This window comes from Anopheles marshallii, chromosome X (assembly GCF_943734725.1).
Source record: "Anopheles marshallii chromosome X, idAnoMarsDA_429_01, whole genome shotgun sequence".
NCBI lineage: Eukaryota > Metazoa > Arthropoda > Insecta > Diptera > Culicidae > Anopheles > Anopheles marshallii.
Window position 1 is genome coordinate 10,756,178 of NC_071325.1, and position 15,931 is coordinate 10,772,108.

The 15,931-nt window shown below is 48.4% G+C and overlaps 3 protein-coding genes across 3 annotated transcripts; 2 read left to right on the forward strand and 1 right to left on the reverse strand.

The window, feature by feature from the left end:
- Positions 1-3,279: 3,279 nt before the first annotated feature.
- On the reverse strand, positions 3,280-5,991 carry LOC128710105 (uncharacterized). The gene is made up of 2 exons (XM_053805149.1): positions 5,937-5,991; positions 3,280-5,696 (listed from the first exon to the last, which is right to left on the reverse strand). Exons 1-2 carry the CDS (start codon positions 5,989-5,991, stop codon positions 3,280-3,282), a joined length of 2,472 nt encoding a protein of 823 aa, XP_053661124.1.
- Positions 5,992-10,393: 4,402 nt separating this feature from the next.
- On the forward strand, positions 10,394-11,698 carry LOC128718788 (adenosine receptor A3). The gene is made up of 3 exons (XM_053812440.1): positions 10,394-10,853; positions 10,924-11,132; positions 11,195-11,698. The coding sequence occupies exons 1-3, from the start codon at positions 10,394-10,396 to the stop codon at positions 11,696-11,698; spliced, it is 1,173 nt and encodes a 390-aa protein (XP_053668415.1).
- Positions 11,699-13,309: 1,611 nt separating this feature from the next.
- On the forward strand, positions 13,310-14,428 carry LOC128719550 (probable cytosolic iron-sulfur protein assembly protein Ciao1). Its single transcript, XM_053813180.1, has 2 exons — positions 13,310-13,583; positions 13,650-14,428. The coding sequence occupies exons 1-2, from the start codon at positions 13,310-13,312 to the stop codon at positions 14,426-14,428; spliced, it is 1,053 nt and encodes a 350-aa protein (XP_053669155.1).
- The last annotated feature ends 1,503 nt before the right edge of the window (positions 14,429-15,931 follow it).

A 15,931-nucleotide genomic window follows, 5' to 3' on the forward strand; every position in this document is an offset into this window, starting at 1 on the left:
TTGCCATTTTCTGGTTGTTTTTTTTTTTTGTTTTCATTGTGTAATGTTGCTCTGAAACGATGGATTGGCTAGTACTTGTTGTGTTATAGGTGTTTTACATATGAGAGTCAAGCATTATGCTACAGAATGGTCGCCGCCATGGTTTTATCAGCGAACTAGATTGACGGCTATGTCGGCTGTTTAGCCAGCGCGTTAGCAGATATTCGCACGGCAGCGCTATCCCTATTCAGTGCAAGGGTATAAGAGGAGCGTACACGAGCGCGTATGACGAGCGACTACTTCTCCGTTGGCTGGGTTACAAATGGGATGCAACGCAAGCAACACACGGCAGCAACAGCGCTAGAAAGCGATCGCTGATTGTCCACTGCGTTTCGGCTGTTTTGTTTTAATTTTCGCAACTCAATACGATAAAAACAAAATATCAAAAGTCTCTGTCGCAAAGCTGTGCTTTGCTGTATTACCGTAAAATATTTACTTAAACAAACAGGAAATTACTTCTTGCTGCAGCTGATAATTTAAACGAAATGCGATTTGCTGCAGTGATACCTTGCCAATATACTGAGAGACATTTTTTTGTACAAAAATAACAATCGTATAAAGGGGCCTTAATTTAAAAAAAAACTTCCAAGCTGGGAATAAAATTAGCAAAAAACAAGAAGATAAACAAAATTGACTGCGTAACTACAGCCGAAATGATTTTGACTTTTCGTATATCGCCTGCGCTCGCCTGTGTATCGTAGAGTGTTTGTGTGTTGGTGTGTGTGTAGAGCGTCATTGAACAAGGGGGTAACTAAGTATTGGTAGTGTCATTTCGTTTTCGCGTATCCGCTCTTTTGCACTAATAAAAATGTCGAATTCTATACACGCGTAAATTATACCACCCACTCTTATTAAACGTTCAAATAATGCGTGAGTTATTTTCTTGGTTGTGGGGTTCGTTTGCTGTAGTAACACCATTTTTCATGCCATGTTTTGTGTTTTCTGGGTTTTTTTCTCTCTCCCCCCTCTTTTCTCGCTATCGTCAAATATGCATATACTACTAATTGTACGCTAAAATTGTTTCATTTGTTCTCTAACTAGATTTGATTGATTTTATTCAGAAGTATCATCTTGTTTTGCTGTTTATCCCCTTTTTTGTTGCTCTTTCTCTCCCTCTCTCTCTCTCTCTCTCTCTCTCTCTTTCTCTGTTACGTTCTCTCCTTCTCCCTATCTTTTACCTCATTTAATGATCTAGAATTATTTTGATCTACTAAAATGTAATAGGTTAACGCAATTTGCTTCAACTTAAAGTTCATCGGTAAGCTTATCGTTATATACCATTGTGTGAGTGTGTGTGTGGTTGTGTGGATTTTTTTTGGTTTTTGTTCGTGTGTTCGTTTAAATACTTTCTTATTAGTCTGTTTGTGTGGACATGTTTTACATTCCAGCTTACACATTTAACACATCTTAACTGTTACCATTAGTTTATTCACAACTGATACTAAATAACGCTTTTGCGGGGCGGGGCGACGGCGGCAAACACGTGGTTCGGTATCTTCTGTATCCCCGTAACCGAACCGCTTCTCTATATTACACAATTTGCCTTTACGTTTTTGTTTGGTTGTTGTTTAGCTTTGCAGGTCAGATTACATCTTTGCTTTGTTTTTCTTGTTGCTCGAACATTTCTTCTAGTTTATGGATTTTGCTTTTGTTTGTGTGTGTCTCGTGTTTCAGATTAAAGTTACGTTCTTCTCTCAACGGCTTGGTATGCATAGGGTGCATTATATGATTTTCCCTTATTCTTTACTATCTTCGTATTATGACTACCCACGAATGCGGATGAAAACCCTTAATGGAACGATGAAAACCCAAAAACCATCTAAATAGTCTTGCAGTAGTAGTAGAACGGAACCGACTAGGCATTTACCGAACGTAAATGGAAGTTGTTTCAGTGTAAAGTGTACTAAGATGCCTGGTGCCTAGCCATTCGCAATACCAATACATCGCAATGGCGGCGGGAACCATCGGCTTAACCGTTAACTAAACTACTCCACTATGGCGCACCACTCTGCACTGTACTACGCTCGTTCGTTGCGGTAGGGGCCTCGTTTAACTGTTGGAAGACCACAAATTTGGCTTGACGGTCTGGTATTCCTCGCTCCGCTGGAAGTGCCTTTGAATGTCCCCCCTTGACCAAAAAAAACAAACCCCCCCTGGAGATTCATTTCCGGCGCCGGAGTCCTGGCAAACTCCTGCTTGGATCCATTTGTTCGTGTATTGTTCCGCCACAAACACTGCGCCTCATCTGCAAAAGAGGTTTTCACGGATGGCCAGTGTGAGGAGGGGAGCGTGAGGGGGGGGAGGAGTGTTATGATATGAATTAAAAGCGACGGCCCCCAAGTAATATATAGTATATAGGAGAGCTACTGAGTAACTGTTGTGGTCTTCGCCATTATGTGGTGCTTGGGAAGGAATGGTGCTTTACGAAGCAAAACATCCGGGGAAGGGCGAGGAGGGGGGGGGGGGGGAGATAGTTACGAAAAAGGTAGCTAACAACCAAGCACATGATTATCACATGGGTTACCGGACTTGCAGTACGAATTCGGCAGTTATGGTTACGCAAGAAGATAACAAGGAATGGAGGATAAAGCGCTCAATAGCAGCAATAACCGAGACAAACAAGCTTCTAAGCGACCTCACTGCGCAGTAATCTCATCACGGCACGGCCGAAGTTGAACGCGCTAGCCAATTTTGTCTGACGGATTGCATACCTTGTGGCGCCCACCCTGTACGGAGCGAACAGCATTACTACCTTCTGGAGCTTTTTAAAAGCTTGGTCGTCTCCGCTTCAGCCAGGTAGGTTGAAGGCATTGGGATGATACTGACAGTCGGTACCCTAAAGCTAATGTTCACAGACAACCTGCCATATTCGGCAGAAAGAATTTTGACAGGATCGTTGCCCGGTGTCTTAACACACTCAATTCAAGTATTTGTCGGGTATAAGCGCTACACAATCATAGTTTTTACTTGAAGTGTGTTTTGTGGAATTGCGAACTAGCGGTGAAGCGAATGGGTGTTATTACACTCTACCATTTGCGTTCAGCGGAGGTTGTTTAGCTAATAAAGGTGAGATTCTGTGTACGTGCTAGTTGGGTTCGGATGGCGAGGTGGTGGTAGGAAGGAAGATGGGTAAATACGTTTGTACAATTTAAGTTCGATGGTTTGGATTGGTTGTTCCGTGCGATTCCTGCGGTCGGCCGTACCGACACCTGATAGCGGTGGCAATGCCGGGGTGGACGACTACAGCGAAACAAAATCATTACTGCCGACAACGAACAGGCCCCGCTGGGTGGCGGCCTCCTGCGCACTGTCATGCGTATCGGTAAGTGGTCCTGCTAGTGCACCGATCGCAACCATCGGTGCGCCGGTCGAGGAGGACGACGAGGATTCCAGCTGTTCGTCCAACCGGGCGGCATCGTCCATTACCGTATGGTCGTCCTGCTCGACGATGGTTTCGATTTCCTGCTGCTTGATGACGAACGTACCGACCCCGGGCGGTCCGGTCGTCGACTTCAGCTCGTCCGGCAGCGAGAGCGTCGAGTTGCCGCTGGCCGTATACCGCCGGCCCATATTGTCGTACTTCAGGCAGGCCAATGGCTTCTCGCACTTTATGCTGCCCGCCATCGTGGCGAGGTCACCCCCGACACCGGTCAGCGTACGGGACGCGCCGGCATACTTGGACGATGCCGGACCGGCAAACGTGGACGTACTGGTCGCTTTCATCACCTTGCTGCATTCCGCACACATGGACGGCACCGGCGACGCAGACATCTCGCAGCCGGAGTCATCGCGCAGGGAGGTGGTCGCGTAATTGACAATGCCGTCCGTGAGTGGAATGTCCGTTGCCAGCAGGCTCGGCGTACAGGACAGCGGTGATCCAGCCGACGGTGGTGCACCAACACCGCCGGCATTCGGCTTACCGCCCGACAGCAACACCTGCGCGGCGGTGCCGGCACTCGAGCTGGAACCGGAACTGTGCCCGGAGGTGATGGAACACCGCGGACCACCGCCAACCGTAGCCGTCTTGCGTGGCAACGTCGCATACGACGTCACGCTTACGGGCGAAATTTTGGGTGGTCCCTTCTGGTGACGGTTCGGGATATTGAGCAGATCCGGATACATGTTCACCTCCGCACCCTCGAGCGGATCCTGCGTTACCGAGACGGAGATGTAGATGTTGCTGATGGTCGGGTTCGTGATCATCTGCGTGCAGAACTCGGGCGGTGGCGGAAACACACCCACATTCAGTGGATACTCCTCACGCTTCGATGTGGCGATCGACTCGATCGTGATCTGCACCGGTTCCATCGCGATGGTCGAATCCGTCTTGGTCGACGGCGTCACAACGTCGCTCGCACTAAACTCCTGCCGCTCGTTGGTGGTGATGCTCAGGTCCAGCAGCTTCTTCTCCTGGTCGTTGAAGCTGACGCTGTTCTTGATTGTTTTCCGCCGCCGGCGCATCCGCAGCTTGCGCTTCACCAAACACACCACCACCGACAGCGACAGCAGCCCGAAGATGGTGCCGAATATACCGAGTATCAGCCCGAAGTACCAGAACGTTTCCGGCGTCTTGATAATCACACGCTCCACCACCTCCGGCAGCACCAGGCTGAAGTTCTTGCTCGCCAACCCAATCCGGTTCGTGGCGGTGCAGGTGTAGAAGCCGGAATCGTTATTCGTCACGTTCAGGATCGTGAGGTTGCTCCAGATCGTCACGCTACCGTCGAACGCAACGTGCCGCTCCGTCTCGATAATTGCATTGTCCTGGTCGACATCCTTCCCGTTCACGTCCCACCGGACGTTCGGTTCCGGGTCGCCCGACACCATACACTTGTACGTGATGTTCGTACCGAGGTCCTCGATCTCGTACTCGTCGCGAAAGATCTCGACCATCGGCATGCAGCCGAACTGCTCCGTCTCGAGGTACTCCCAGGATAGGCCCTTGAGCGCAAACGGACGCTGACAGATCAGGCTGCGCCGGTTCAGCGAGCTGTTCAGATACCAGTTGCGAAAGTCCCGCAAATGGCAGTCACAGTTCCACCAGTTCTCCTCCAGTATCAGTGTTTTCAGGTTCTTCATGTGATTGAACACATGGTGCGGCAGGCTCTCGAGCCGGTTCTTCGACAGGTCGAGAAACTCGAGCAGATCGAGGTTGGAAAATGCCGTCTCCGCCACGTACCGCAGCTGGCAGCTGTGCAGGTCAATGTTACGCAGATACGGCAGCACCGGGAACTGTTCCGCCACCAGCATCTTGATCGGATTATCGTACAGGTTGATGATGCGCAGCCGATTGTTGCCCGCAAACGTTTGCTTGTCCAGCGTTTCGATCTCGTTCTCGCTCAGATCCACCTCCACCAGTATCTTGAGGTTTTTGAACGCCTCCCGGTGCAGGTATTTCACGTGCGAATGCTTCAGATGTATCTTCTGCAGGTTCACCAGCCCGAGCGAGGTGAACTCTTCCCGGTTTAGGTACGGTATGTTGTTGTCGTTCAGCACCAGCACCTGTATCTCGGTCGACAGGTTCGACGGTACCGCGGTAAAGTCGGCCCCATTGCAGATAGCCGACTTTTTGCCGTTAGACCATTTGCAGCTGCAGTTGAGCGGGCAGCTGGCACTCCAGTCGGCGCACAGTGCCGATGACAGCAGGCAAAACAGTACTGCAAAAACGAACGCACACAAAAGGGCAAAGCGAAGGTATGGGTGAGAGGGGAGAGATTGGTTTTTTTTTGTTTGTTATATTTGCGATGAGTCGACCGTTGGTGATGCCACCGACACTGGGGTGTCAGTATCGGTGTCAGCGTCATTGTCGACTAAGAGATAAAAAAAAATTCATAACAAGCGACACACAAACACACAACCAATAAAAAAACAACATAGAAAAGCGAGTAAACGCTTACCTGTGAAGTAGAGCTGTACCATTTTCAGTGGCTTTGCGCGCTGCACCAATACCATGGCATAATTGTTATTCCTGTTCCCCTGTTGTACGTTGCGCTACCAACTGCCGGTGTCTCCCCTGTATGTGCAGGGTTTTTTGCACCGTGCTCCGTATCCGATCGCGCTTCCTCGATGCGTATTTCTAGGGTGAAAGCCGGGACCTTCGGTAAGGGCTGACTTATAAATAGCCCATCGCAAATGCTGTGGAGCCGCGTGTGAAGGATCTTCCGACGGTATGGATTCGGCGTAGGTTGTATTCGAGCACCAATTATCCTGTGCAGGGAAGGAAGCAGAAGCAAAATAACGAATCAACAACACCAGCAGGCAACCTCGTTTCGGGCTTACCAATTTGGTTCGCAAAATAAAAATCGTTTCTCCGCTGCCGCGCAAGGTGGCAAACACTGGAAGCGGAAGGTGGGTGGTTTCTCGAAGAAGACAGGTGAGCGGAACAGAGAAGGAGGCGGAACGATGGGAGCAGCAGGAGGAAGAAAACTGAAACGGAAGCGGAAATCTATAGCGCAACGGATGGCACGGAGCGCAATGTTTATTTATTTATTCTGTCGAGGTTCCAAACAGTAAACCATGAGAGAGTCCACCCTGGACGTGTGTTCTGATGTGCAACATCAGGTTCCGGGTGGATTGAAAGCAAATAAGCACCGTACGAACCAAATTCAATCTTCGTTCTATTTTTTTTTTTTTGCTGTTGTTTTACTGCTCCTGGCGCAGAAGGATCAAACGTCAATAGTTTTGGGAGTATGGCGAGAGATATTGGGATTTTAGACGTGGTGTCGTATTCTGAAACTACCTCCCCCAATTTCTGTAACCATTCTATCGTCGAAACAGGTAGATGTCGTATCTTCATTTCTTTGTGTGCTGGAGATGCTGAGATGCATCGCGAAAACGTTCGTATCGCAAGCAACGTAACGAAACGTAACCTCGATGTTGTTTTTCTTTCGTGGGCCATCCTTTAATACGTTTGTATCGCGTACTGTACTGCAAACCCTCTACAAGCGATACTATAAACGCTTAGCGCTCACTAACTTCCGAGCGTTCCAACACAGCGTGAGGTATCCCATCAAGGCACCGTGGTGGTGGTAGTGCGTGTTGCGAGGCATGCCTTAAGTAGCGTTTTCCTGCAGCTAATAATTTTTCATATGGAAAAGCGGCTTACACCCGCAGCCCTACAATGATTTGCCTTGGCACAAGTGAGTTTTTGCGGTGGGAAGGGGGGGGGGGGGGGGGGGGGGTTAGAAAAAGGTGCAGAACACCAAAGTGGGATGTAATAATCCCATCTTGTCTTCTTTTTTCCGTTGTTTGTTGTGATACTAACAATATGTTTTTTCCGCAAAATTCGCGTAACGTTCGCGAAACGGGAGTAACTCGCGGAAATTGCAATACACTGTTTGCCGATGAGTTGCGAAATGAAGTTATACGGGGAGGAAGGATAAAAACCGAACATTTCCACCGTGCGGTGGGGGACTGTAGGGATTTGACAGGACAGGGGGGGTCGTTTTATTATTATTTTTTTTCCTTTCATGGAAAACAATACTTACCACGATTATCGCTGAACGCGTGTATGCTGATCCTTACATTGGTCGTTTGGTTTGCATATTTCCACGGGCTATATTATGCTTTGCGCACTCGCCTACGCCACTTGATCCATCACGCTCCCCTCCCCCGCCTAATCGCGGTGTCATCGATTTGGTTGGCTTCTTCTGCAGCCGCAGTTGGAGAGGGGTTGGTTGTTCGGGTCCTTCGATCGGTGGAGTTTTATTTATTGATTGTGCCGTAGGTAAGCCGAGATGATATGCGATGCGTGTGGTTTGATTGTTTTTTTGTTAATTTCTTTTCTTTTCGGTATAGCGCGTATAAGACTATAACGACACGGCCTTTACTGGCAGAACTTGCTAGCCCGTGCGAGGTATGGTCCGCTCTAGCGAACACAGCTTCGACCACTATTGGACAAACACACGCGCACACACGGTACAGTGCCAGCGGGGGAATAATAGTTTACACACTGACGCTGTATTTTCAGCACGTCACGAGCGTACGATGGCCGCCGTTGAACGGGGTCATTGGGACCAGCACGAAACGCGCCATCGACACGGTCACACTTTTAGGCAGCATCGTTGTGCACGGACATTTTCTACACCGCAGCGAACACATTCGCTCGCTGTAATCAGGCAATATGCACAAACACACACACACACCGCTCACATCACAAAACACCACACACACACATCACGTTAAAATGAATACGCGCAGTCCTAGATGGTCTCTCTTCTGTTCGATTTTTTGGCCCACAAAAAGAACCTCACCGCAGGGACGGGGAGGAGGGGTGGGGGGGATAGGGTGGTGGGGAGGAAATGGCAAAGCCTACCTTCCGAGCGCAACACTGCAACGGTTTCGAGTGTTTATTGCGAGAGCACACCCCCCCCTCCAGGAATCACAGATTGTTTCAGCACCTTTTAGCGTTTTGCACGACCCGAAACCGTGGCGTTATTTTGCTCCGCTGGAATATTTGCCCCGTGCACTGATCGATTACAAATATCGGGGTGGGTTTTATGCGTGTGCGGTGTGTGTCCTACGCAACACGCTAGCGCGAAGAAAGGCTTCACCTTTCGCGCGAGAGCGTCTTTTACATCTCACCAAGAGTGCTTCTGGCAGCACCAGCACAACGAAACCGCTTACCAGCTCAACAACGATTTGCTCTGGAGGCTGTTTTTTTTTTTGATGGTTTGCTCGATACACCTTACAACAATCGTCGGATGCGGAGTTGCCGATTATTAAAACTCGGACACGGACCCGTTCACCCCCCCGGTTTGAAACACTGCGAAATACAACAAACAACAACAAAAGGACATTTATACCCCTGCTCCACGGTAACAGTGTGCTGTGCGGGGCCAGACAGGAAGTTGACCAGCGTGTAAAACGGTATCTTTAGTACTATTGCTCGCAACTAACTGGCAACAGTTTAAAGGATGTTACTGGATGAGCTGAGCAGGAGCGCGAAACGTACGCGGAGAGATGAGAAAGCGCATGAGAGTATGATGGGGAGAAAGAAAGAGCGAGCGAGAACGAGAGAAAAAAAAGAGAAAGAGAGAGAGAGAGGGAGAAGAAAAATTTCCCAACCCCGCACTCCCTCCTGCCCCCACTTTCCCGCCCGTTTCATGCCACCCATCGGGGGGGGGGGCCATTGTGGAAAATTGTCAAAGTCTGGAGAATAGATTTCGAAGAGATATGGCGTGATATACTCGGGAGACTGGCAGGAGAGCCTTGGCGTGTGGTTTTTTTTTTCTCCGGTCGGGAAATAGGGGATGCCACGGGAAGGGGGCATGCGCTGTACACCATATTTTCCTTCAATCAAGGTGGGAAGAGAGGGGGGGGGGGGGGGGGGGCGTGGGACGAGGGTGCAGGAATAAACACTGTAGGAAAAATTAATTCATCTCCACCACAGCCATACACACACGCCTGCTTCGCCCGTTCGTCCTGGCTAGAAAGCAATCGCGCACCCTGTCCCCAACAGCCAACCAAACCAACCACTGGTCGCCATCTTGGTCCCTCGCGATTAGGCGCTTTTGGGTGGCAGAGGGGGAGGGTAAAGGAAGGAGGGCACCACGAATTATGGTGAATTGCTAAATGATAATAATGTGCGACACTTCCGCGCGTTGGGAAAACGGAAGAGTAATTACCTTTGCGATAAACGCAGATACACCACTGCGGCCTGTAATGGTGTATATTGGGTAAATACACCTTCTAATCAACCTCGGGGGGTGCAGCACACACTAGCGTACGGGGCCTGCCTGTCGAACCCCTCAAAAGCGGGCATTTTTTCCGAGAGTATGCGCATTTGCGAACCGTCTCGAGCGGGAGATACAACGCACAGGTTGCGTGTGTTCTGCACAGTGTTCGCCGCAAAGTTTCGAGTGGTGGGCCCTCTGGCATAGTGAGACTCCTTAGCACAACCACAAAAAAACACACACACACACAGCAAAAACCCACTGCTGTTGGCGGCAGTGTGCGCGTGTTGGTGTCGAACCAAGAAGGATCCCGTGCCCTGTTTTGTGCATCCTGCTGTAGATACCTTGGATGCAGCTTGCGTTACTACATATGCGTTGTACTTCCGGTCGGCCGCCTAGTGAGCGATAAGGGCAGACGAGCTTGCAGAGATATTGACCATGGTGAACTCTGTGCGCACACTATCTATATTGATCTCCTGTTCTAGACAGTTTGAGTTGTGAGCGTACTTCACGAGCCGTGTATCAACACGCAACTTCTGTTGGCGTCTCGTTCTTTTGAGGTTCCTTGTGATCGGAAGAACACCCCGAAGAGTACTGAAAGAGCTGAAGGTTAGAGCAGGTAGTTCATTTGTCTAACATACACCATCACTAGCCTGCTGCTGAAGTATTTGAGGAGCCTAATGTCTAATGAAAGTTGCCTGCGGGCGAATCAGTCAGGCTTAGACGACGGTTGGAACAACGACTCCACTCTCTTACCAGCCGAAGGCTCGGACAGCGCGGTAAGGCTCAATGTGCCGTACGCACTGTTGGAGGCTACCGTCGCCTTGATGGCTATATTCGGCAACACCTTGGTTATTGTTGCGTTTAAGACCGAGCGACGTCTGCGAAGGAGAACCAATTTTTACATAGTGTCGCTTGCGTCAGCCGATCTGTTGGTCGGTACGTTGGGCATACCGTTCGCCATTCTCGCCTCTATAGGAATTCCCCGCAACTTACACGCGTGCCTGTTCACCATCTCCCTGCTGGTGGTACTCTGTACCATCTCCATCTTCTGTCTGGTGGCCGTGTCGATCGACCGGTACTGGGCGATCTTGCATCCGCTGGCCTACTCGCGCAATATGCGCACCAAAACTACACTCTGTAAGTCCACCTCGTGCAACTGCAGCCTGGCGGCGGTCTGTGACAATTTGCTGTAATTGAATCATTCCAGATATTATAAGCATGTGTTGGCTGGTTGGTTCAATTATTGGATTTCTGCCGTTGTTTGGATGGCACGAAGAACCAACCGAAGATGCTTGCCTCTTTGTGAAGGTGATGAACTACGACTATCTTGTGTTTCTGTACCTCGTGACAATCATCATACCTGCCGTACTACTGCTTGCGTTCTACCTGCACATTTATCGAGTTATCGTTAAACAGGTGAGCAACTTCCATGCCTGCCGCTCCGTTCTCCTCTAACCCTTCTTCTGTTTCGCGCACAGCGAAAACAAATCCTTTCAGTAAACTCCATCGACAGTCGGTGCTCAGCTAATCTGGCGAATGTGGAAGACAGCAACACCGCACAGACGATGCAGTGTAGCAAACGGCGTACGAAAAAGGACAACTACAACGGCACGATGCTGCGCGTGTTGCGTGCGGCTCAGAACCGTGAGGTGAAAGCCACACAGAACCTCTCCATCATTGTGCTGTTCTTCATGATTTGCTGGATGCCGCTGCATACCATCAACTGTATTGTTGCGTTCTGCCCTCAGTGCCATATTCACGCACCCGTCATGCTGTTTGTGATAACGCTCTCCCATCTGAACTCCGCGCTGAACCCGCTGCTGTATGCGTACCATTTGAAGGATTTCCGAGCAGCACTGAAGAGGCTGATCCTGTCAATCTTCGGTATCACGCCCACCGTGCCGCCACAGGCTGAGTGTGTCAATTGCATTTCAACCTTAGCGCAACAGCAACAGCATCCTCAGCTATTTCACGTAGCTTAAACGTTTGAAAACTAGCGTAGCGTAGTAATGTAGCGCCAGATACTTACTCAAACCTGCTTGTGCCTTGAGATGTCCAGCCTTCCTGAGTTCCACTCGATAGACTGTATGAACTGCAGGGACAGAGAATGATAGATGTTACCCGCGGTCCGCTATATAATCAATGTGCCTGAAACGCAGACAATCAGCTGTGAGTGTTCACTAGTAGTTGCTAGATGCATTGACATTTCGTGTAATGATGACATATCACCACACATATATGCGCCTCTATGTGCTAAACGCCAAAATGGTAGCGAAGGGAAAGGATAATATTTATATCGAGATATTTTTATCATTAACTTTGTACAAAAAAAAACGGCCTTTTACACTCGCTGTGTTATTTGCAAACGGTGTTAAACAGTAGATAACATAAATATTCAAATGTGTATGTGATTAACGATTCGCATTACTTTCAATGCTGTCTATATCATGTAGAGTATCCGAAAAACTATGCTCCATAAAATAAGAATCACATAACAAATACTTTTACCGCACTGGAATACCCAGCGAGACATTGGAATAAACATATCTTCGATCTCTCTTATCTTCTGCTTGGATTTCTTAGAAATTCTTAGGTTTGTTAGGATAGACATTGTTTACAAATTTACCAAAAGAAGCTTGTTGTTTAAGTGATTTGTTCTTCCTTCTCAAGAAAGTCTAGTGCTTCAAACAGAAGATTAGGTTCAGTCATATTACGGCATAACCAGAACGTGTCCACAAAGTGCTCCAAAGACTTTTTGATGATGATCGAAACAAAATGGCGTCATCGTTCCCTTGGGAGATCGAAGTAATTAGATAAAATGGTGAAGAATTATCTGGAGAAAAGAGACATTGCCAGGCGAAAGTGTTAGTAGATGCCATCTAGAACTTGGGAGCAAACGATCGTCTCCGACAAACGTGGGATGTCAAGATCTTGATGGATGACAATACCTGGTTGGCTCTTAATCGCAACGACACTCGTGGGGCCTGTGCACTTTACGTGCTTCAGATAATCATAATTTATGTTTAATTTAGAATTTAGAGGCGATTAAACATTTTCAGCTTGAATTTAATGAACTCCACCGACAACAAGTGCCCCTTTGAAGTAAATTTTCGTTTGAATTCGAAACGTTTTGTAAATACAATTTGCTAACAAAACTTCAAATCAATAAATCCCCAACGGTGTCTTTCAAAACGATTCAAAATTTTGAATGTCTTAATCCGGCGAGCGCGTACGCATGGTCCGAGCACGTGGAGCCAATTATACCAGTAGTTATACCAGTTGGAACACAATTTTCTCGGAACCGATGTCGTGTGTAAAAAAATAACGTTTGCATTGACAGTTGTTTGACAGACATGCTCACATCTGCTACCGAGCAGCTGTCAATTGCTCAAAAGCGTATTTACATATCGTGCGGAAGATCAACAAGGTATGAACCACTTCGTGATAAAATTCGTTTCGGTGCCTGCTTTGTTCGTAAAGTATAATTTGTAGAACTTTATCAATTACGATTACAGCAGCCACAGTGCAAGGAATAGTAGCTAGACGTGACGGCCTATTTTCCCGGCAGACGGATCCGACTTGTACCAGCCGCGATGGATAAGGTATACCTGCTGCAAACGCTAACCGGACATGTTGGCCGTGTCTGGAGTGCATCTTGGCATCCTAGCGGTGACACATTCGCCTCCTGCGGCGAGGATAAAACAATTCGTGTATGGACGAAGACAGACAACAACCGATGGATTGCCCAGACAGTGCTCACGGATGGGCATTCACGTACCATACGCGACGTTGCATGGTCGTACTGTGGTCACTATCTTGCGTCGGCCAGTTTCGACACGACGGTGGCAGTTTGGGACAAAAAGTCAGGTATGTTAGGTTTGCAAAACGAGTAGGTTTCATCGTTTCATCAATTTTGAACCACCTCAATTACAGGTGAATTTGAATGCAATGCCACACTGGAAGGGCACGATAATGAGGTGAAGAGTGTGACCTGGTCTAGGTCGGGCAGCTTGCTAGCAACGTGCAGCCGGGACAAGTCGGTCTGGATCTGGGAGATACACAATGCGGCGGGCCAGGAGGATGAGTACGAATGTGTTGCAGTGCTGAACGGCCATACGCAGGATGTGAAAAAGGTATGTTGGCATCCGCATGAAGACTTGCTGGCATCCGCCAGCTACGACAACACGATACGCCTGTACCGTCAGGACACGGTGGACAACGAGTGGGAAATGCTCGAACCAATGGAATCGCACACCTCAACCGTGTGGAGCATATCGTTCGATGCGACCGGGAAGCGTTTGGCATCCTGCAGCGAGGACACGACGGTGAAAATCTGGCAGCAGTACGGGCCGGACAACACGCTCGGCATACCCTGCCCGGACAAGGGTTCGGTGTGGAAGTGTGTCTGCACCCTGTCTGGGTTCCATACGCGTAGCGTGTACGATATTGACTGGTGCAAGCAAACCGGTCTGCTGGCGACCGCTTGCGGTGATGATTTGATACGGATATTTAAGGAATCGACCGATTCCGACCCGAACCAACCAACGTTTGAGCTGGTGGTAACGATCGCAGCACACAGTCAAGATGCGAACAAGGTAGCCTGGCATCCGGTCAAACCCGGTATCCTGTTGACGGCGAGTGACGATGGCGAAATCAAGATATGGCATTATCAGGAGGAGGACGGACCAGTTGGAGAACGATGCCAGGATTAGTATAATCCGCACTCTTCCAGTCGGGGTTGACCCGAGGGTGTATTTGGTAGCGGCGCCAGTCTTCACACGACAGGACCGGTGCAAAAAATCCCATCCAGACCAATCCACCATATGCAGGACTGGCTATCTAGCTACGCGTAAATAAAATCAGGCCAGAAATTGCGCAGGCCACTCTCTGGACCTGTTGAGGTTTTTGTGGTTTTGGCGCTAAAGAAGAGAAACTCGCCCAGTTATCGCATGGCTAAAGGATTATGAGCACGATCGTTATATTGCAATAAAGTTGTATCTAGTTAAGATTCCAAAAACATTCAATTACTGCCAACATTTCGAAACATTCATGACAATATGCATTTTACACTTACAATAGGAGTTTGTACCATAAAACGATAAAAGTGTAAGATTGTACAATTGCTTCATCATCCAACTGTTGCTCGGTGCATTTCCTACGGAGCTGTAATTGTAAGCGTTGGAATTTAAAAAATCCTTGAAGAAATAGAAATTAGATAAATGTTTTATCTCTTAACAAACACATGTTGAGTTTTAATTTCCAGTTAAGAATGTTTAATGATAATTAATATACAGTTGATATTGTCGTACCAAAGTTCCGATTACACAACGAACAGGCTTTTCCGGGAGAAGCAATGTTTTCGTCTCAAAACACCTTTGATTTCGGACATGAAAATCTTCATGAAGTATCGTTTAAAAAAGGGCTAAAATTTGCAAACGTACTACGCCATCGATACACCCTTGCGGCTAACGTTAAGCTGACAAGCCTTAGGTACGCATACAATAAACCCGTGGCAGCACTTTGCCAACCACGAACCGCTAGACGGAGGTCAGGCTCGAGTTTCCCCCATTTGGCTTTTGTTTCCCTGTTTTTTTTTTTCCTGTGTTCTTGTTGTTGTTGTTGTTGCATAGCCTATTTTTCGCTCTCCATTTTGGAGCCGCGTTTTTCCATACCTCAGACGCTGGTCCTTTGTACGCACGCCTGTCAGCGGGCATTGGAGCACGAGTTTCTCCCAAAACCCATTTCCCATTCGGCGAAGTTTCCCTGTCGGGGTTGGTTGGTGTGTAGAGTGAAAGTTACGTAAATTATAAGCACTTGACATTTGACGTGCACGTCGGGGGTTCGCTCCGAACTAGGAATGTGCGACACTCTGCCCAGGCCGATCTGGTGCTGAGAGGCGGAAGAACCATTTCTTCGACGGTGGAATAAGTGGAATTCTCCCTTATTCAGTCTGAGAGTATCTGCCGTGCAGTGACGATGCCTAGTTACCCCGCACAAAGGGCGAAGGAGAAAGGTTCCAAAGGGATGATACAAAGCAACCTAGCATAACGTTGTGAAACGGTACGGTGGAGCGATGCGTTGTGAAGTAACATAGAAACGGTGCTAGACATCCGTAGTAGCGGTAGTAACAGGAACAAACAGGACGGATAGCAAAGCAGGAACAGATCAACATCCAACAAAACCCGTAGCAGCACTGCAAGCAAACAAAACACACA

Excerpts from the sequence above, each read along its gene's own strand:
- LOC128710105 (XM_053805149.1), bottom strand. The coding sequence starts at position 5,991 with ATGGTATTGGTGCAGCGCGCAAAGCCACTGAAAATGGTACAGCTCTAC. Across the intron at positions 5,697-5,936 it reads GGTACAGCTCTACTTCACAG|TACTGTTTTGCCTGCTGTCA; the intron begins GTAAGCGTTTAC and ends TCGTTTTTGCAG.
- LOC128718788 (XM_053812440.1), top strand. The coding sequence starts at position 10,394 with ATGTCTAATGAAAGTTGCCTGCGGGCGAATCAGTCAGGCTTAGACGAC. Across the intron at positions 10,854-10,923 it reads GCGCACCAAAACTACACTCT|ATATTATAAGCATGTGTTGG; the intron begins GTAAGTCCACCT and ends GAATCATTCCAG. Across the intron at positions 11,133-11,194 it reads ATCGAGTTATCGTTAAACAG|CGAAAACAAATCCTTTCAGT; the intron begins GTGAGCAACTTC and ends TTTCGCGCACAG.
- LOC128719550 (XM_053813180.1), top strand. The coding sequence starts at position 13,310 with ATGGATAAGGTATACCTGCTGCAAACGCTAACCGGACATGTTGGCCGT. Across the intron at positions 13,584-13,649 it reads AGTTTGGGACAAAAAGTCAG|GTGAATTTGAATGCAATGCC; the intron begins GTATGTTAGGTT and ends CCTCAATTACAG.